The sequence below is a fragment of the Theropithecus gelada genome, chromosome 20 (genome assembly GCF_003255815.1).
Source record: "Theropithecus gelada isolate Dixy chromosome 20, Tgel_1.0, whole genome shotgun sequence".
In the NCBI taxonomy this organism is placed as follows: Eukaryota; Metazoa; Chordata; class Mammalia; order Primates; family Cercopithecidae; genus Theropithecus; species Theropithecus gelada.
In genome coordinates this window covers 54,624,341-54,645,582 of record NC_037688.1, presented here as the reverse complement: position 1 = coordinate 54,645,582, position 21,242 = coordinate 54,624,341, and the positions used below count along the sequence as shown (strand labels likewise).

At 55.4% G+C, this 21,242-nt stretch overlaps 1 protein-coding gene and 1 non-coding gene across 2 annotated transcripts; one reads left to right on the top strand and one right to left on the bottom strand.

Annotated features, from left to right (window-relative positions):
- Positions 1-132: 132 nt before the first annotated feature.
- FBRS (fibrosin) lies at positions 133-12,832 on the top strand. The gene is made up of 18 exons (XM_025370454.1): positions 133-1,996; positions 2,282-2,461; positions 3,188-3,223; positions 3,312-3,341; positions 4,417-4,465; positions 4,557-4,857; positions 6,224-6,525; positions 6,724-6,929; positions 7,044-7,088; positions 7,308-7,403; positions 7,640-7,708; positions 8,517-8,546; positions 8,924-8,995; positions 9,325-9,442; positions 9,547-9,627; positions 10,575-10,658; positions 10,790-10,997; positions 11,087-12,832. The coding sequence occupies exons 1-18, from the start codon at positions 1,541-1,543 to the stop codon at positions 11,670-11,672; spliced, it is 2,949 nt and encodes a 982-aa protein (XP_025226239.1). The 5' UTR covers positions 133-1,540; the 3' UTR covers positions 11,673-12,832.
- A 5,424-nt stretch (positions 12,833-18,256) lies between these two features.
- On the bottom strand, positions 18,257-18,358 carry LOC112614946. Its single transcript, XR_003117238.1, has one exon. It is a non-coding gene; the product is annotated as a U6 spliceosomal RNA (small nuclear RNA).
- Between the last annotated feature and the right edge of the window lie 2,884 nt (positions 18,359-21,242).

Sequence of the window (21,242 nt, the reverse complement as noted above, 5' to 3'; positions counted from 1 at the left end):
GGGCGGCGGCGCCGCCACGCGCGTGCGCAAGACGCCAGGCTGTCTGCGGGCCGCGCCGAGCGGCGGAAAGGCGGCGATGACTTAACTGGCTGTGGAACAGAATCTCTCGCATCCGCGCGCCCCCCAGCGGCCAACCGCCCCCAACGCCTCAGGCCCCGCGTCTCCGCCCCTCGCCTCGACGCCATCAGGAGACTGGCCAATAAACTAACAGCAGGAAGAGGCGGGGCCATGCGGGAACCTCCCCAAACACCTACTTCTAACCAGTCGAGTCACAAGACTGGGGGAAGGGCGGAGCCAATCTGACGTAACCCAATCCAAGATTTGAGGGCGGTTACATGCACCCACTCCCTCGGGTTTGGCTCCGCCCCTCGCCTTGACGTAGCCCTCTCAACCTATCAGCGACTGCGCCCGTGGAGGGGGTGAGGGGAAGGGGGCGGAGAGTGGGAGGAGGCCAAGAGAGGAAGGAGGTGTAGGCTGAGTAGGAAGAGGGAGGAGGGGCAGGGAAGTCCTGGCGGAGAAGCGCCCCAAGACTCCAAAGGAGACAACAGGAGTTTGCGCTGGAGGTCCCCCGCTGCCCATCGGCCGTTCCGGATTCCTTAAGGCCCAAGTCGGACAGAGACGGAGGAAAGGAGGAAGAGACTTTTATGTCGGCGGACAGAGGAGCTGTACCCGTCACCGTTGCCTCACATCCGGGGCTTTGGAGGGCTGGCCCCGCGGCCTCGCCCCGCCTCGCGCCTTTCATGGCGACCGGAGGCGGAGGCTGGAGGAGCTGGGCCCGGAGGAGGCCCCTTTAAATCTCCTTAAAGGGGTGGCCACTGAACTCGGCGCACTCCAACGCCAGCCTTAAAGGGGAAGCCGCCGAATAGACGCTGACAAATTGAGAACTGTGCCGTTGGGAGAACTGGGGCGAGTGGGGTTTTTATTTACCTCCTCCTCCCCCACACGCAAGAAGGCTTTTAAATTCAACTTAAAGGGGAAGTGGCCGCTTGTGGAGGACTAGAAACTAACTCCGAGCCCTTAAAGGGACGGCCTGCTGTTTGAAGGACCCTGGCCTCCTTAAAGGGGTGGCCTCTTTGAGCCGGAGGACTTGAGACACTTTTAAAGGGGAGGTCTGCGTTTCGGGCGAGCTTTCTGCCCCTTTTAAAGGGGTGGCCCTTCCTCTTCCTCGGGGAGACTTGCCTCGACCCCTGGCAGGGGGCGGCCACCGCACTAGACCGCCGGACACTGTCGGGTCGTCTTAAAGGGGCCAGGGGCTGGACAACTTGAGGCCTCGCCTTAAAGGGACGGCCGCCCCGTTTTCGCCGTCGCGGCCCCGCCGAGCCCGCAGGGGGGGCCCTCGGGCTTGTCGCCCCGGGGGCGGCGCCGGCTTCCCGGGCCGTGGCCTTGGGGCAAACTTGGGGCCAGCAGATCCGGTTTTAAAGGGGAAGCCGTGGCCCTCTCGTCCCTGTGTAGCCGCCAGCGCCGCGCCTGCGACCCCGGGCCTGCGGACAGGCCACTTCGGGCCCCGCCGCCTCCGGATGCGGCGCTGAGGGCGGTCGCCATGGAGACGGCAGCGGCCGCGGCCCCGGGCCCGGGCTGGGCAGCGGAGGGGGAGCGGCGGCGGCGGCGCTGCTCGCGCCGAGACCGAGACCGGGAGCAGCGGCGCCGCCGAGGTCCAGGCGGCGACGCGCCCCGGGCCCTGTTGGCCGCCCCGCGCGGCTCCTCGTCCTCGTCGTCGCCTCCGCCGCCTGCCAGGCCTTGGTCGTCAGCTTCGTCTGGAGAGCGGCCCGGGGGCCCGAGACGCCGGCGGCCCCGTCCGAGACCTCGACCCCCGCGACCCCGAGCTCGGAAGCGGCCTGCCGGCTCGGGCAGCCGCGGGGAGGAGGAGGAGGAGGAGGAGGAGGGGGGCGCAGACGACGGAGAAGCCGAGGAGGAGCCTGAGGAGGAGGAAGAGGAGGAGGAGGACTTGATCGATGGCTTCGCCATCGCCAGCTTCGCCACCCTCGAGGCCTTGCAGGTGGGGCCTAATGGGCCTGGGGGGCTTTGGGGGTTTCCGAGGGGCAGCAAGGAGGGTGCAGTGCCCCGAGTGGGTGGAGTTGAGGGGGGAATGCTGGCACCCCAAACCAGAGCAACCGGCTCCTCTGGCCAGGCCTCTGCCCCGCCCTGGGGTGGGAGGAGGTAGAGCTTGTCCCTGGGGACCCGGTTTCCCGGCCTGAGGGGTACTTAGGCAGCTTGGTCATCCCTAGAGGGGTCGGGAGCTTGCCCTTTTCCATCCACCTCAGCCCCACATCCTTCTCCACAGAAGGATGCATCTCTTCAGCCCCCAGAGCGACTGGAACATCGGCTGAAGCATTCTGGGAAGCGGAAGAGGGGGGGCTCCAGTGGGGCCACCGGGGAGCCAGGGGACAGCTCTGATCGGGAGCCTGGCCGGCCCCCTGGGGATCGGGCCAGAAAATGGCCCAATAAGCGGAGAAGAAAAGAGGTGAGCTTGTCCTTTAAAACTCTTTAGGCAGAATGTATTTCCCACAGCCCCGTTTTTCGTCAGCAACGCCACTGTCCCTTGTAAACAGTGACCCCAGTCTCTAAGGGCAAAGAGGCAAGCAGGGAAAATTTGAGCCCTCACTCTCATCTGGGTCTGACGAAGGCCTTTCTACAGTTAGGTGCACCTACTTTTGCCTGGTTCTGTGTCTACTTCAAACGTTTTGATAATTCAGAGAGGCATCAAAGGAACTTAGTTGGGTCATAAGGTCCCTGCCCTTCCTCGAGGTGGTGGCAGTCCAGCAGGAAAGAAATAGAAAGCAAACACCTAGACCTAAACTTGAGAAGCTACAGAAAGCAAAGATGGGGAGAGATGCTACAGAAACCCACATGAGGAAGCCGCTTGTGCTGCCTGGGGGATGGGAGGAGAGTTGTGGTTGGGGAAAGCCCCCTAGGATGTCTTAGTCAGGTCCTGAAGTATAGTCAGAAGTTTGCTAAGAAAAGAGATGGGGAAAAGTTGTTTTGGGCAAGAGCACGAAGACGTGAGGACCCGGCATATTTAGGAAATGGCGAAAGCTCTGGGACCCGGGTGGGCAGTGGCGGGAGAAGCAACTGGAAGGAGAGGCTGAGAGTAGATCCTGGAGGCCCATGAGCGCCCTGCTGGGAGCTGCGACTTTCCCAGCCGCCTCAGCAGCCGCCTCCCTCACCTCTGGACTCTGGTCTTCCTCAGGCGTCCTCCCGTCACTCTCTGGAAGCTGGATACATAGTAAGTGCTATCCACCTGTCCTGGCCCCTCCCCACTCCACCCTGGGCCTCTTCCCTCTCGTGACACCTCTGTCTTTCCTTCTCCCCAGTGTGACGCGGAAAGTGATCTGGACGAGAGGGTGAGTGGGGCTAGAGCTTGGGTGGGCAGTGTCACTGCTTGTAAAAGGGACTGCAGCATAAAGGCCTTCTACGTGCAGCAGACAGCCTTCCCTTGAGTGGGAAACATGGCTTAGGTTGAGTCAGGATTAGGTTTTTGGGAGGAACGGGAGTGGATTGGGAGGGTAAATGGCGTCATTTTTTCTTTTGGTGACTAGGGCTAGCTGACCAAGGAATGGAGGGTCCATGCTTTAGCATACTATTCTTTCCAAAGCCCTCGAGCTACTTCTGGTTCTCCACGGAAACCCAGAGTGGCTGTGGCACTGAGATGGGCCTTCTGCTGGTCATCAGCCTCTTCTTAGAATGCAGATGTCGATTCAAGTCTGAGCAGAAACCATTGTAGTCAGTGTAGGGACTCAGCTTATGAAGGTGTATTTGAGTTTATCCTTAGGGGTGATTTGCTTGTTGTGAAATAATATGTCCTAGAAATGAATGCTGTAGCCGTTGGGCCCATGTAAGTAACTCAATTTGCATTCCCTGATGTGTGTCTTGTTTTCGTTTCAAAAGTTGATTGGATAGGACTGTGGTGAACCAGTGGGTTCTTGTCCATTTGCTTCATCCATCTCTGTCTAGTTTAGGCTGACTGTTGCTACAAGAACAGGGGGCCCATTCTTGAGGGAATCTGCAAGCCTGAGTTTTAATGAGGAATCTCCAGATTCTTAAATATCTACAGTTGGTTTAAAACTTTTACTAAAAGTTTTAAGTGGACCAAATGTATCTGTAAGTCAGGGAGGCCTGTGGGCCAGCAGCTAGTGACCTCTGACGTTTTGGTTTGGTTTGCCTGCTTCTCTGCTGCTTCAACGCTGTCTCCATTTAGTCTTCCTGGCCTATCGGATTCTTGGGCTCAGCTGCTCCACCCTGCTCTTTCTCCAAGCTCAGCCCTGCTAGAGCCCAGTCTTTGATGGATCTCAGCTAAACTGAAGGAACAGACTTGCTACTACCGCCAGTTCCTAGCAGCCTCCAGAGGCTATTTGGCCTTCCTGGATGGAGGCCTGGCCTGCCCACAACCTAACCCTATCCCTTGCCCTTCTTCCCCAGGTCTCCGATGATGACCTCGACCCATCCTTTACTGTCTCAACCAGCAAAGGTTGGTCCCAAGGTCTGGGGCCTGGAGGCACGGGAGGGAAGTGGGGTGAGCATGAGCCTCAACTGAGCATGTCTGCCATCCTGCCCCACAGCCTCGGGCCCCCACGGCGCCTTCAATGGGAACTGTGAAGCAAAACTCTCCGTGGTCCCTAAAGTGTCGGGCCTGGAGCGGAGCCAAGAACAGCCCCCGGGGCCCGACCCGCTGCTAGTGCCTTTCCCCCCAAAGGAACCACCGCCTCCACCGGTCCCTCGGCCTCCTGTCTCACCCCCTGCACCCCTGCCGGCCACCCCCAGTCTGCCACCCCCACCCCAGCCCCAGCTGCAGCTTCGGGTCTCGCCCTTCGGCCTCCGCACTTCTCCCTATGGCAGCAGCCTGGACCTCAGCACTGGCAGGTGAGTGGTCTGGGGGATTGATGCAGTCTGGAAGGGCCTGGTCAATTTGGTGCCAACCCTTGCTTTCTGTGGCAGGGACACAGGATGGTACCTGTGGGGTATGACTTGAAAAAGGATTCTGAGGCTGAAAACTTTGAGAAAAACAAATAGAAAGAGATGAACGCAGGACTTACTTGAGTCCGTTCCACATTCCCCTGCAGGGGAATCCAGGCTGTGCTGTTTCCCAGTTGTATTTGCTGGTGAGAAGGCTTTTTCAGGCAGGCAGATCTGCTCGGAATAGTGTTCTTTGGAACATACTTTGGGAAATGCTGACATGATGGTTAAGAGCGCTGGCTTTGGTGTCAGACCCAGATTCAAATTCTTGCTCTGACGCTTCCTGGCTGTGTGATTTTTGACAAGTCACTTAACCCCTCTGAGCCTCGATTTCCTCATTCTGTCAAATGGAATAATCATACTATTTTCATCTTAAAGCTGTTGTGAGGATTAACTACGAGTGAATGCAGTGTTTCCCAAAGCGTGTACATTCAGTGTCAGTAACATATGGGATGATTTCAGGTTTTATGTGAGTAAACTTTAAAATAGTCATGAGTTAGCTTTTTTGAGCTTTAGAAAGTTAAGTATCATGCCTCAGCCCCTTGATTTCATACGTGTTTAGGGGGAGGCTAAGTAAAAAAAAAAAAAAAAAAAGAAGAAGAAATTGAGTTGAGTTCTTAAAAGAAGCCAATGATGCAGTTGAGATGGTTACTCTGCTGGGCAGCAGTGGGGAAGGTGGCGTGGAGTGTTGGAGACTTGGATTAGCTTTTAAAGCAGGTGCTCGCCACAGGGTAAGAACTATTGACACTTATTATTGATGCTCTATTATTTTTGTCACCGTCATTGTCATCGTTGTTGTTATTGAGAAAACTAAGGCTCAGAGAGGAGCAGTGACTTGCTCAAGGTCACCCCAGGCATTCATAGCAAGATGGGCCTAGAATTCAGGTCTCCTGACTCCCAGGCCAGGCCAGTGTGGTGCTGCTTCCACTGTTGTAGGGTGGGGGACCCCAGGTGGCTTGTTCTAATTAAGCGTCAACATGAATGATCTGTTCTGTGCCGTGGTTGAGTCAGAAAGGGAAAGTCATCTGGCCAGAGATGGCAGAGGCAGCTGTGTGGATGCAGAGACCTAGACAGGGAGAAGTGGGGGTTGCTGGGTGTGGGAGGCACCTCAGTCTGAGAATGGATTCCCTGGGGGAGGGGGGGTCCTGGGGCCAGGTTCTGCCACCTCCCGTGTTGGAGAACCAGGGTCACAGTATCACCCAGGCTTCTGACCCCCGCCCGTCAGAGCTGGCACCTCCCAACCCCTCACTCATCTCCCCACTTCTCTCCCCAGCTCTTCACGGCCGCCCCCCAAGGCCCCGGCCCCTCCCGTGGCTCAGCCTCCCCCCTCATCATCCTCTTCGTCCTCCTCCTCCTCATCTGCCTCCTCCTCGTCCGCGCAGCTCACCCACCGGCCCCCAACGCCCTCACTGCCCCTGCCTCTGTCTACCCACAGCTTTCCCCCTCCCGGGCTGCGGCCCCCCCCACCACCCCACCACCCCTCCTTGTTCTCCCCTGGCCCCACCCTGCCCCCACCCCCACCCCTGCTGCAGGTGCCAGGGCACCCTGGGGCCTCAGCCGCTAACGCCCTTTCTGGTGAGTTTGGGGTCCTGGCCGGGGGGTGGGGGGCCATGGCCCCGGGCTCGGGCCCAGTTGGCTTTGGGGCACCTCGGCCTCAGCAGACAGCAGGGCTTGAGGAGGGAGTGGCTTGAGGCCAGAGGGAAGGCAGTCACCTGGGCCCAAGGAGGCTGATGTGGCGACAACATTAAAGCCTTCTCCCGTCCCCTCCCACAGAGCAGGACCTGATCGGCCAGGACCTGAACTCTCGCTACCTGAATGCCCAGGGTGGCCCTGAGGTGGTGGGGGCAGGGGGCTCGGCCCGGCCCCTGGCCTTCCAGTTCCACCAGCACAACCACCAGCACCAGCACACCCACCAGCACACCCACCAGCACTTCACCCCTTATCCCCCAGGCCTGCTGCCACCCCACGGCCCCCACATGGTGAGCTCCTCATTGGGCCGGTGATGAGGCTCGGAGGCCTCAGGGGAGGGCATGGCTTCCGGGGGAAGGCCCGGGTCCCTGGCTGGCAGCTTACTCTTCCCTTCTCTCCCCTAGTTTGAGAAATATCCAGGAAAGATGGAAGGCCTTTTCCGACATAATGTGAGTGTGCGTGTGTGTGTGGGATGTGTGGTGTGGGCGTGGATGCATCCATGCGTGTGACCCTGACTGCTGGGGTCCAGTCTTCAGTACAAAAGCAAGAGCCTTGAGCCTGGGAGAGCTCCCTGGGGGGCTTTACGGTGGAGACCCGTGGACTGACGGGCAGGCTGGACTTGGGCTGCGCCTCCACCCCCACCTGGACTAGTCCCCTTCTCTCCACAGCCGTACACGGCCTTCCCTCCCGCAGTGCCCGGGCTGCCTCCGGGCCTCCCGCCGGCCGTCTCCTTTGGCTCCCTGCAGGGGGCCTTCCAGCCCAAGGTGAGCTCCCAATCCAGACACCACCACTGCCTCCCATCTTGACATACCCAGACACGCCGTGTCCGAGCACCCTCCTCGCATTCCCCAAAGCCGTGCCCATCCTCCTGCCCTGCCCTGCTGCACCCAGGTTTCTCCAAAGCCATGATCCCTTCCTGCCCCGTGTCCCAGCTTGGTTCTGGACCCCTTTGTGCTCGGTGCCAGCTCTCCTCTCTGATCCCTCCACTCCCCTTTCCCAGAGCACGAACCCTGAGCTGCCACCACGACTGGGGCCGGTGCCGAGCGGGCTCTCCCAGAAGGGGACACAGGTGAGGGGGCCAGGGCAGGTCCTGGGGGAGCTGGAAGGTGTGTTGCGGGGAGAACAGAACTGACTTGAGGAGAGTGAACTACTGATTCCTCCCTTGAATTCACAATCAGGGGTGTTCCCGGGTGTCTAATAGAGGGAATTTCTGTAAATAACTGGCTTTCCCAGGCATGAGGAATGAGAGTTTTATGAGCTTGTTCCAGGAATAAGATGATTAGGACAGTGGTTTTTGTAGTGGTTTTCAGACTTTTTAATAAAGTCACAAAACACTTTTTTTCCAAATGACATCATACTAGGAAGCCCTGTTCGGAAAACAAAAGATAAGCTGCCCCTTGGTGAAGTGAGGAGAGCCAGAGCCTCCCTCCCTCCCCTTAGCACTTGCAGCAGCGTAGACCCCAGGGCTGCAGGAGCATTGTGAAACGCACAGGACCAGTTTCCTACAGGAAAGACTAGGCCAGAGGTTTTCCAACTTCCTTCAAAGGCATTTTTCTTAAAGAAATCTTAAACAGATCGCTATACTCTAAAGTTGGTAATAGGATAGCTTCTCTGAGAAACCTGTCCTGACTGCCCCTCACCACCCGCAGCCTCCCAGCAGGGCACCTCCCTGGGGCTTGGTTCAGAAACCTTGTGCTGGAGGAGAGATGCCTAGAGTGGGAGAGATGGGGAAAGGAGTTTGGGCCTGAGCAGGAAGGGTTTGAGGGAGTCCCAGTGTCTCAGGCATGTGGGGGGTGAGTGAATGCTGTGGAGATGTGAGGCACCTGGCCCAGGACTCGGGTCTGAGTCGCCTCCCATCTCTCCTTTGCCATCCCCAGATCCCCGACCATTTCCGGCAACCTTTGAGGGTGAGTTGTGTGAGGATCTCAGGCTGCATGAGGCTGGGGGCCGGTGTTAGGGTGTTTGGTTAAGGGGGGTCTTGCTTGGGAATAAGTGAGAAGCCCAAAACATGGAGGCAGCCGGATGTGGAACAGCAGAGAGTGAGGGCTTTCAAGTCGCAGACCTGGGCTCAGATGGAACTGGCCATGGGACCTTGGGCAAGGCAGTTGATCTCTCTGAGCCTCAGTTTCCTAGGCTGTAAAATGAACCTAGTCATCCCTTGGTTGTAGGAACAATGAGTAGGGATGTTTTGTGGCGAGGCTGGGCCCAGAGCTAGGCCTGGAGTGGATGATGAGTGAACGTTCTTTCCTTCCCTTTCCCTTTGGTCATCCTTCTGGGGCGGCAGAAACCAGGGAAGTGGTGTGCCATGCACGTGCGTGTGGCTTACATGATCCTGAGACACCAGGAGAAAATGAAGGTACTGGGGCCGGAGGGCTGGGGAGAGTGGGTCTCAGAGTCAGGGGAGGACTGAGCTCTGGGCATTGGCCCTCAACAGAGCTCAGTAGAATCTTGGCCAGAAACATCATCTTCTGTCCCCCATCACTGCTGAACAGTTCCATGGCTGGCACCTTAGTTCTCTGGCTCATTAGCAGGCTGCTCAGAGAAGGCTCCAAGAGAGGCAGAAGATAGGCATCCAAGCCCCATCTGGGTGCCAGCCAGCCTTTGGAGGGGAACCACGCGTGGGAGAGCAAGAGGGGGACCAGACCGGCTCCTCATGTACTGCCCCTCTCCCTGTGTCGCACACAGGGTGACTCCCACAAGCTTGACTTTCGGAACGACCTCCTGCCCTGCCTTCCGGGGCCCTATGGGGCCCTGCCCCCTGGGCAGGAGCTCTCCCACCCGGCCTCCCTCTTCACTGCGACTGGTGAGTCTGGCCAGCCCCCTTGGGCCTGAGGTTCCCTGTCTGTAGCCCAAGGCCCAGCTTGTGCCCACTCAGCCTCATCAGAATCTCCCACCTCTCTGCCCCAGGTGCCGTCCACGCTGCAGCCAACCCTTTCACGGCAGCTCCCGGGGCCCACGGACCCTTCCTGAGCCCCAGCACCCACATTGGTAAGAGCCAAGGGCGTGTTGGGCAACCTAGGCTTTGTCCCTGACTTCCAGGAGATGGAAATCAGACCCAGCAGGCAGGTGGAATGCGGGATAGACCTGGTTCCACTTGCTTAGTGACCTTGGGCAGGTTACTCTACCCCCTCTGAGCCTTGATTTCCTCATCTGTAAAATGAGTAGGGAAGAGCAGGGCGACTTCAATCTCTGCCAGCTGGAGCCCTGTCTCCCAGTGGCCAGTGGCAGGGGCAGTACACCACCTGGGAGGGGAAGGTGGGGAGGCCGTGCCGGCCCAGGGGAGAACATGGCCACTGACTCCTAGGATCTTGGCGGGCTTCTTAGGGAGGTTTCACCTGGGTTTGGGTAGACAAGGAGGAGTTGAGCCTGGTGGCTTGAAGGAAGGGTGTTCCTGGCTGGGGACATGGTGACATTCTAGTGGCGGGATAGGTTAGTTGTTCTGTCTGGCTGTGTGACGCATCGCATGCATGAAGTTAGGGTCAGGTCGGGAAGGGCCCTGCATGTCAGGTTGCGGGGAAGCCAAAAAGGTCTTCAGGCGAGTGGCTTGCTGCAGAGCGGAGATCTGCCGCGATGGGTCCAGGTGGCTGGTGTTGGGGAGTCGGGGAGAAGAGCATGACTTCATGTCAAGGAAGCCCTGGGTTGGTACCGCTCCCTAGCTAGATGACCCCAGGCAAGTCATTTCACCTCTCTGAGCCTGTTTCATCATCTTCAAGTGGGCATGATCCTAACCACCTCTTGGGCTTTTTGTGAAGTTAACCGACAGGGTGCTTGTCAAAGCTCAATACCTTCCTGGCCCAAGGAAGTGCTCAGCACAGGGCTGCTGAAAGCAGGCAGCTGAGGACTCCAGGCACTGGTCCTGCCTCTGCCCAGCCAGGCCTGGTGCCTGCTCAGCACCGGCTGCCCAGTGCTCAGACCACCCCCCTTTCCTCCCACAGATCCCTTTGGGCGTCCCACAAGCTTCGCCTCCTTGGCTGCCCTCTCCAACGGGGCCTTTGGAGGCCTGGGCAGCCCCACATTCAGTGAGTGTGGGTGCGGTGGGGTTGGGGGACTGCGGCCACGGGGTGACAGTTCAGACCGGGGTCTGGGAGGAGGCCTGAATGGGGCCTCCCACTCCTGGCCCCTGTCACTCTTTGCTTCACCCTCTGCCCAGACTCCGGCGCCGTCTTTGCCCAGAAAGAAAGCCCAGGGGCCCCACCAGCTTTCGCCTCCCCGCCGGACCCATGGGGCCGCCTGCACCGCAGTCCTCTGGCCTTTCCTGCCTGGGTCCGGCCCCCTGAGGCCGCCCGGACTCCAGGCTCAGACAAGGAGCGGCCTGTGGAGCGGAGGGAGCCCTCCATTACCAAGGAGGAGAAGGACAGGTGTGCCTCCCGCCCACCCTGCCCCTGCCCCACTCTCAGCCTCTGCTGCCTCTGGAGAACTTCATTCTCTCCCCACGCCTGCCCTCCAGGGACCTCCCCTTCTCACGGCCCCAGCTCCGAGTTTCTCCTGCTACTCCCAAGGCCCGGGCTGGCGAGGAGGGGCCTCGGCCAACCAAGGAATCCGTGCGGGTAAAGGAAGAGCGGAAGGAGGAGGCTGCTGCTGCCGCCGCCGCCGCTGCCGCCGCCGCCGCTGCCGCCGCCGCCGCCGCCGCAGCAGCCACTGGGCCCCAGGGCCTTCACCTGCTGTTTGAGAGGCCCCGGCCGCCCCCATTTCTGGGCCCTAGCCCACCAGATCGCTGTGCTGGCTTCCTGGAGCCAACCTGGTTGGCAGCACCCCCACGCCTGGCAAGGCCACCCCGCTTCTATGAGGCGGGTGAGGAGCTAACTGGACCCGGGGCCGTGGCCGCTGCCCGCCTCTACGGTCTGGAACCTGCTCACCCCTTGCTCTACAGCCGCTTGGCTCCTCCACCGCCACCTGCTGCGGCCCCAGGCACCCCTCACCTTCTCAGCAAGACCCCACCAGGAGCCCTTTTGGGGGCACCACCTCCACTTGTGCCCGCCCCCCGGCCCAGTTCCCCACCTAGGGGCCCCGGCCCAGCTCGGGCTGACAGGTGAGGGGAGGGGAGGGGTCGGGGCGAAGCTCCATCTCCCGTTCCTTTAACCAGGTCCTAGGGCTGAGGTTTTAAGCCAGGGCTGGAGGGCAAAGGTCATAACCTCACCAGCCACCTCTGAGGTCATGGAACCTGGGAACAGAAGCCTCAACCCCCACGAGACCAACCATCACATGGAGTGTAGGGTCACTGGGAGAGCAGAGGTCAGCCTCTAGAGAGGGAGAGGGGTGTGTGCATGGGAGTGTGGCTCATCTCGGGGGCCATGGGGCCTCCTGAGGTGCACCTTTGCCCCTCTAAGGGCCTCTAGGCCCTGGGCCTGTCTCCCCAAGGGCTCACTAAGCCAGAGGCCAAAGTGCCCCCTCCCCTTCACCTACCACCCAAGTCCTCATGCCCTCCGAGGGCTGGAGGAGGAGGGGCTTAAGGAAGGGGGGTTCCATGTACATATTTATCACCCCTTTCACATAGCCCCAAGACCTTTTGTACATTTTTACAGGGGTGCCCCTCCCAGCAGTCCCCTTCCTGGTTAATTAAATCCTCAGACTGGTGCTGTGTTCCTAGCCTCTGGCCTCTCTGTGGGGAAGGGAGATAGCAGGGGGAAGAGCCAGGAAGGGACAGTCAGGCTTCTCCCTGGGAAGGTGGGGCCAGCAGGAGATGACCAACAGGGGGCAGGACCTGGGGACCTGGGCTGGAGGGAAGGGCAGAAGCTTCCTGCTTGGCTTACAGCCCTGGTTCCCCCAACATGTTCCCATTCACTCTGCCCCCACCCTCAAAGGCTCAGCCTCTAAATCTCAGACTCCACCACTTCTTAATGGCTCAGTCCCCCTTACCCCATTTCCAAGTGCCCCCAGGACTCCTGGGCCCTGCTTCCCTGAACCCTGTTCTCCAAAACCCTGCCCCAGGCTAAGGGTGGCCAGAGAAGGTCACCATGTACCACACACCAAAGAAGGGGGTCGGCCCAGGGGTGGGCGACACAGGCAGCTTCTTCGGCAGCCTCACGGCAGCAACCCCAGCCTTCCCAAAGCAGCAGGCGCCTCCAGGCTGGGGCCCAACCTAGAAGGCAGGGGTCAATCTAACAAAACCCTAACGTTGACTTTTTTCCCCGGTGGGGCTTATTCTGTAACATGACTTGCGGATATTTATATAAAAATGAGTGTTACAATGAGACCCCTGGCTCCTCTTTGAGTGTGTGTGGGGTGGGTTGAACCCGGGGTGGAGTGTGTGGGTCCTGGGGTAAGGAAGGGATTAGGACAGTACTGTGCATATCCTGCCAAGGTTTTCCTCCCTCCCATCCGCCTGGGTGAGTTGGTCTGCCACTTCTGGAGGGATGGGTTCGAGGGTTGGGCACTGAAGTTTTTCACATTATTTTTCTATAACCAGGAATACATAGTATATGTAGGACTCAAGCAACCCAGCAAGAGACACTGAGCAAAACATTAAATTTCTCTTTCACCTGCCAGCCTTCCCAAGCCCCATCCCCTTCCCCCAGGTAACCACTGTCAATCATTCTGTGTGTATTCTTCAGGTCCTATGTGTTTCCCCGCACGTGTCTGCACAGGCAGAGTATGTTAAAAAAGATCTATAATTTAAAATTTTTCTGTTTTTTTGTTTTTTTTTTTTTTTTTTGAGACGGAGTCTCGCGCTGTGTCACCCAGGCTGGAGTGCAGTGGCGCGATCTCGGCTCACTGCAAGCTCCGCCTCCCAGGTTCAGGCCATTCTCCTGCCTCAGCCTCCGAGTAGCTGGGACTACAGGCGCCCGCCACCACGCCCGGCTAGTTTTTTGTATTTTTAGTAGAGACGGGGTTTCACCATGTTAGCCAGGATGGTCTCGATCTCCTGACCTCGTGATCCGCCCGCCTCGGCCTCCCAAAGTGCTGGGATTACAGGCTTGAGCCACCGCGCCCGGCCAAAATTTTTCTGTTTTTTGTGAAGTAATACATAGTCATATAAAACCATTCAAACACACAAGTACAGAGCACAGAGGGAAAGTGCCCCCATCATCCCACTTCTTGCCACCTCTTGAGGATAACTACTGTTTTGTTTTGTTTTGTTTTTTTGAGACAGAGTTTCGTTCTTGTTGCCCAGGCTGGAGTGCAATGGTGTGATCTTGGCTCACCGCAACCTCTGCCTCCTGGGTTCAAGCGATTCTCCTACCTTAGCCTCCCAAGTAGCTGGGATTATAGGCATGTGCCACCTTGCCCGGCTAATTTTATATATATTTTTTTTTTAGTAGAAGTGGGATTTCTCCATGTTGGTCAGGCTGGTCTCGAACTCCCAACCTCGGGTGATCTGCCCGCCTCAGCCTCACAAAGTGCTGGGATTATAGGCGTGAGCCACCACACCTGGCAACCACTGTTAATTGTCAGGGAAATTCCTCCAGTTATTTTTCTAGCTATTACAGGCCACTGCAACAAAGCGAGGCACATGAATTTTTTCATTTCCTGGTGCATGTAAACGTTATGGTTCTGACTGGGCGTGGTTGCTCACGCCTGTAATCCCAGCACTTTGGGAGGCTAAGGTGAATGTGGTCAGGAGATCGAGACCATTCTGGCCAACATGGTGAAACCCCGTCTCCACCAAAAATACAAAAATTAGCCAAGTGTGGTGGTGTAAGCCTGTAGTCCCAGCTACTCAGGAGGCTGAAGCAGGAGAATCGCTTGAACCCAGGAGGTGGAGGTTGCAGTGAGTTGAGATCGCGCCACTGCACTCCAGCCTGGGTGACAGAGTGAGACTCCGTCTCAAAAAAAAAAAAGAAAGGAAAGAAAAAAAGTTCCTGTTCCACAATACTGCAGTCTAAGTGACCAATAGTGTTATGTCTATGAAAACAGGGACATACCTTAATTTTTTAAATGGTAACAATCATCTGAGCTTTTGCAAGTCGTAATCTTTTTGCTGGTGGAGGGTCTTGCCTCATTGGTGATGGCTGCTGATTGATTGAGGTGGTGGTCGCTGAAGGCTGGGGTGACAGCAGTTTCTTGACAACAAGGAACTTTGCCTCCTTGATTGACTGTTCCTTTCGCTTGAACACTTAGAGGCCATTATTGTAGGGTTATTAATTGGCCTAGTTTGAATATTGTCTCTGAGAAGAGGGAGGCCCAAGCAGAGGGAGAGAACAGTCAACACACACTTATTCATTGAGTTCGCCCTCTTACATCGGCACTGTTTGTGGCACCCCGAAGCAATTACAATAGTAACGTCAAAGATCACAGATCGCCGGGCGCGGTGGCTCACGCCTGTAATCCCAGCACTTTGGGAGGCCGAGGCGGGCGGATCACAAGGTCAGGAGATCGAGACCACGGTGAAACCCCGTCTCTACTAAAAATACAAAAAATTAGCCGGGCGCGGTTGTGGGCGCCTGTAGTCCCAGCTACTCGGGAGGCTGAGACAGGAGAATGGCGTGAACCCGGGAGGCGGAGCTTGCAGTGAGCCGAGATCGCGCCACTGCACTCCAGCCTGGGCGACAGAGCGAGACTCCATCTCAAAAAAAAAATAAAAAATAAAAAATAAATAAAGATCACAGATCATTGTAACAGATACAATAATGGAAAAGTTCAAGATAATGTGAGATTTAACAAAATGTGACACAAACACGAAGTAAGGGCATGCGTGGTGGTTCACGCCTGTAATCCCAGAACTTTGGGAGGCTGAGGTAGGTGCATCCCTGAGGTCGGGAGTTCAAGATCAGCCTGGTCAACATGGTGAAAGCCCATCTCTACTACAAAATACAAAAAGCTGGTCATGGTGGCTGACTCCTGTAATCCCAGCTATTCAGGAGGCTGAGCAGGAGAATCACTTGAATGCGGGAGGTGGAGGTTGCAGTGAGCTGAGATCGTGCCACTGCACTCCAGTCTGGCTGACAGGGTGAGACTTTCTCTGTCTTAAAAAAAAAAAAAAAAAAGGCCGGGCGCGGTGGCTCAAGCCTGTAATCCCAGCACTTTGGGAGGCCGAGACGGGCGGATCACGAGGTCAGGAGATCGAGACCATCCTGGCTAACCCGGTGAAACCCCGTCTCTACTAAAAAATACAAAAAACTAGCCGGGCGAGGTGGCGGGCGCCTGTAGTCCCAGCTACTCTGGAGGTTGAGGCAGGAGAATGGCGTGAACCCGGGAGGCGGAGCTTGCAGTGAGCTGAGATCCGGCCACTGCACTCCAGCCTGGGCGACAGAGCGAGACTCCGTCTCAAAAAAAAAAAAAAAAAAAGCAAGTCACTACTAAGGTGGGCTGCCCCAGCTGGCACCTACCTGAGCTCCTATAGAATTAACTGCATGGTCTTATTCTAAGTATGCCTGCTTTTTTTCTTTTTTGAAACAGGGTCTCACTCTATCGCCCAGGCTAGAGTGTAGTAGTATGATTTCAGCTCACTGCAACCTCCATCTCTGGGCTCAAATAGTCCTCCCGCCTCAGCCTCCTGAGTAGCTGGGACTATAGGCATGCACCACCACGCCGAGCTAATTTTTGTACTTTTTGCAGAAACAGGATTTTGTCATGTTGCCCAGGCTGGTCTCAAACTCCTGGACTCAAGCCATCTACCCCCTGGGCCTCCCAAAGTCCTGGGATTACAGGTGTGATCTACCACACCCAGATTTGTTTTGCTTTTGAGGCAATCTCGTTCTGTTGACCAGGCTGGAGTGCAGTGGTGCGATCACAGATCACTTCAGCCTCCAACTCCTATTCCCAAATGATCCTCCTGCCTCAGCCTCCTGAGTAGCTGGAACTACAAGCCTGTGCCACCGCACTTGGCTAGTTTTAAATTTTTATAGAGACAGGGTTCTTGCCTTGTTGCCCAGGCTGGTCTCAAACTCCTGGCCCCAAGCAATCCTCCTGCCTCAGCCTCCGAAAGTGCTGGGATTACAGGTGTGAGCCACTGTGCCTGGCCCATAAGTGTACCTGTTGCCTTAGGAAATATGCAGCCAGCATTCCCTGCCACCACCACACATACCCAGGACGTCTAGGGAAGGCTCAAGCCTAGATTGCTCCAACAGAAGTCAGAAACAGGTGACCAGAAGGTGAAAGTTGGCCTGCAGACAAGATTTCACATGGAAGTCCTTGTTTTCAGCTTCCCTTGAAAAATCCAAAAATCTATGGTCACTAGACCTGCTTACTCCCATGGCTTTCCTTTCTTTCCTTTGAGATGGGGCATATTCTCACCAGATTGCCACTGTTCCCTCCACTCTGTTGTCTTGGAGTACACCACAGTCACTATTCAGGCTACCTCTCTGACCCCTATAGGCATTTGAGAGTGACTCTCAGGATATTTTCTTTCTCTCTCTTTGTTTTTTTGAGACAGTCTTGCTCTGTTGCCCAGGCTAGAGTACAATGACGCAATCTCATGTCCCTGCAACCTCCACCTCCCGGATTCAAGCCATTCTCCTGTCTCAGCCTCGCAAGTAGCTGGGATTACAGGCATGCACCACCATGCTCGGCTAATTTTTTGTATTTTTAGTAGAGATGGGTCACACTAAATGTTGGCCAGCCTGGTCTCGAACTCCTGACCTCAGGTGATCCACCCGCCTCAGCCCCCCAAAATGCCGCAATTACAGGCATGAGCCACCACGCCCTGCACAGTTAAATATTTTCTAGACATGCCTATCCCACCTCTCCTAGATCTCTCCCCAAGCACCTCAGATATCCCAGAAATTAAGTCATCTTCGAGATCTGATGCCCTGCTTCCCCCAGGTTTCCATCTCTGTGTCATCAGCACTCAAGTCAGAAACCTCCCTCTTCCCTCACTTGATATAGTTTCTGAGCTGCCCTTGATTCTTTTTTTTTTTTTTTTTTTTTTTTGAGACGGAGTCTTGCTCTGTCACCCAGGCTGGAGTGCAGTGGCCGGATCTCAGCTCACTGCAAGCTCCGCCTCCCAGGTTTACGCCATTCTCCTGTCTCAGCCTCCCGAGTAGCTGGGACTACAGGCGCCCGCCACCTCGCCCGGCTAGTTTTTTGTATTTTTTAGTAGAGACGGGGTTTCACCGTGCTAGCCAGGATGGTCTCGATCTCCTGACCTCGTGATCCGCCCGTCTCGGCCTCCCAAAGTGCTGGGATTACAGGCTTGAGCCACCGCGCCCGGCCCCCTTGATTCTTTTAACCACTGTTGACTTCATCCGGCCGGTGATACAGAGGTACACGAAACAAACCCCAGCCATCCTGGAGCTTACATTGGACTATGAAAGAGGACAATTACAGAAGCTAATGACAAAGAATTCCAAGGGCTGGGCGTGATGTCTCATGCCTGTAATCTCGGCACTTTGGGAGGCTGAAGTGGGCAGATCACCTGAAGTCAGGAGTTCAAGATCAGCCTGGCCAACATGGTGAAACCCTGTCTCTATTATAATAAAAATACAAAAATTAGCCAGGTGTGGTGGTGTGCACCTGTAATCCCAGCTACTCGGGAGGCTGAGGCAGGAGAATCACTTGAAACTGGGAGGTGGAGGTTGCAGTGAGCCAGAATTGGCCATTTCACTCCAACCTGGGCAACAGAGCCAGACTCCGTCTCAAAAGAAAAAAAAATCATTTTTAATTTTTCTGGGTACATAGTAAGTGTATATATTTATGTGTTGCAAGGCATTTTGATACAGACATGCAATTGTGTAATCACAAAAATATGGAAAGCTTCATGAATTTGCATGTCATCCTTGCTCAAGGGCCATGCTAACCTCTGTATAATGTTTTAGTATATGTGGCCGGGCGCGGTGGCCCATGCCTGTAATCCTAGCACTTTGGGAGGCCAAGGTGAGTGGATTTCCTGAGAGTGCAGGAGCTCGAGACCAGCCTGGGCAACACAGTGAAACCCTGCAGTCCCTTCTTCACTCAGGCCAAGGCAGGCGTATTGCTTGAGCCCAGGAGTTCGAGACAAGTCTGAGCAACATGGTAAAACCCTGTCTCTATGAAAAATACAAAAATTAGGATGTGTCGGCCCGCACCTGTAGTCCCAGCTACTTGGGAGACTGGGGCAAGAGGATCACTTGAGCCCAGGAAGCAGGAAGTTGAGGCTACAGTGAGCAATGATGGCACCACTGCCCTCCAGCCTGGGCGACAGAGCAAGACCCTGGAGAGAGAGAGAGAGAGAGAGAGAGAAAGGAAGATGAAAGTTATACATATACATGTTTGTTATTTAAAAGTAGAGATGGGAGCTGAGCACATTGGCTCCTGCCTTTAATCCCAGCACTTCAGTAACTGAGGTAGGAGGATCGCTTGAGTTCAGGAGTTCAAGACCTGTCTTTATGTAAAAACAAAACCAAACACATGGCCAGATGCTGTGGCTCACGCCTGTAATCCCAGCACTTTGGGAGGCCGAGGCAGGCGGATTACCTGAGATCAGGAATTTAAGACCAGTCTGGTCAACATGACGAAACCCCAACTCTACAAAAATATAAAAATTAGCCAGGCATGGTGGTGCACATCTGTGATCCCAGCTACTTGGGAGGCTGATGCATGAGTCGCTTGAAAATGGGAGGTAGAGGTTGCCGTGAGCTGAGATCGTGCCACTGCACTCCAGCCTGGGCAACAGAGTGAGACTTCGTCTCAAAAACAAAAACAAAAACAACACAGATCTCTGTGGATAGACATTTAGGTTGTTTCCAGCATTTGTGTTATGACAAACAGGATTTCTGGGAGTATTTTTATTATTTTATTATTATTGCTGAGATAAAATTCACATATCATAAAACGTACCTTTTAAAGTGTGCCATTTGGTGGTTTTCGTATATTCACGAAGTCGTACAAGCATTGCCATTATCTAATTCTGGAGCCATTCAGAAACACCCATTTTTTTATGGCCACGTGTGCATGTGTCAGCAGAAGGCGCTCTTGAAGGTGCAGCTGATGGGTTGTACAACCATTGCCATTATCTAATCCTGGAGACATTCAGAAACACCCATTTTTTATGGCTGTGTGTGCCTGTGCAAGCAGAAGGCCCCTGTGGAGCTGCAGCTGATGGGCTTTGGGGCAATGAGTCCTTCCAATGGAAAGAAAGTGGGGCCCAGAGGCTTGGGATCACCACATTACCTCTGCTACACTGAGCAATTTGCAATGACCGCCAGTCCCTCAGGGAAAGTTAGTTCTATCCGGATTTTTGCACATCAGATTTCCTTCAAGCAGGGTAGGCCCCTAAATATTCCAGTTAGAACAGGCTAATGATAGGAAATGTCCCCGTAACATGGGAGTTGTGATATCTCAATTCACAGACCTTGCAGTTGTGTGGTCCTTTTAAAACCTAAGTCAGGCCGGGCACGGTGGCTCACGCCTGTAATCCCAGCACTTTGGAAGGCTGAGGTGGGTGGATCACGAGGTCAGGAGATTGAGACCATCCTGGCCAAAATGGTGAAACCCCGTCTCTACTAAAAATACAAAAAATTAGCCAGGCGTGGTGGCGGGCACCTATAGTCCCAGCTACTCGGGAGGCTGAGGCAGGAGAATGGCGTGAACCCAGGAGGCGGAGCTTGCAGTGAGCACCGAAATCGCACCACTGCGCTCCATCCTAGGCGACAAGAGCTAGACTCCATCTCAAAACAAAAACAAAAACAAAAACAAAAAAACCTAAGTGAGGTGATGTCTTCCTCTGCTTTCAAAACTCCCCAAAAAAGGAAAAAAGTGGCCAGGCGCAATGGCTTACGCCTATAATCCCAACACTTTGGGAGACTGAGAAGAGCAGATCACAAGGCCAGGAGTTCCAGACCAGCCTGGCCAATATGGTGAAACCCCGTCTCTACTAAAAAACAAAAATACAAAAATTAGCTGGGTGTGGTGGTGTGCGCCTGTAGTCCCAGCTACTCTGGAGGCTGAGGCAGAAGAACCGCTTGAACCCAGGAGGTGAAAGTTGCAGTGAGTCAAGATGGCGCACACTGCACTCCAGCCTAGGCGACAGAGCAAGACTCTGTCTCAACAACAACAACAACAAAAAAAAAAAAAAAAAAAAAAAAGAAAGAAGGAAGGAAGGCAGGAAGGAAGGAAAGAAGGAAGGAAAAAAGTACAGCCCAAATAAACAAATTCTGCGATGGCTAGCATCTCACTCACAGTAGAAGCAAAGTCCTTACAAAGACCTGCAAAGCCCAACACAATCTGGTTCCTGCCTACCTCCCAGGCGCCCTCTCCCAGCCCTCGGCCTCTCACTTACTCTGTTCCAGCCCCTCTGGCCTCCTGATGGGGCGTCCAGCTCACCCAGCACATGCCCACCTTGAGGACCTCACAATGCTCTTTCGTCTGCCTAACAGATTCCTGCACAGTTCCAGCCTCACTCAATTTCCCCACTCTGTCGCCCAGGCTGGAGTGCAGTGGAGTGATCTTGGCTCACCGTAACCTCTGTCTCCTGGGCTCAAATGGTTCTCCTGCCTCAGTCTCCCAAGTAGCTGGGATTACAGGTGTGCACCACCATGCCCAGCTAATTTTTGTATTTTTAATAGAGACAGGGTTTCACCATATTGGCCAGGCTGGTCTTTAACTCCTGACCTCAGGTGATCTGTCCGCCTCAATCTCCTAAAGTGCTGAAATTACAGGTGTGAGCCACCACGCCCAGCCCGTGATGGGTACTTTGTTAGGCCCCAAGGTGGTGGGCAGTGATGGGTAAGACTTATGAATGGCTTAAG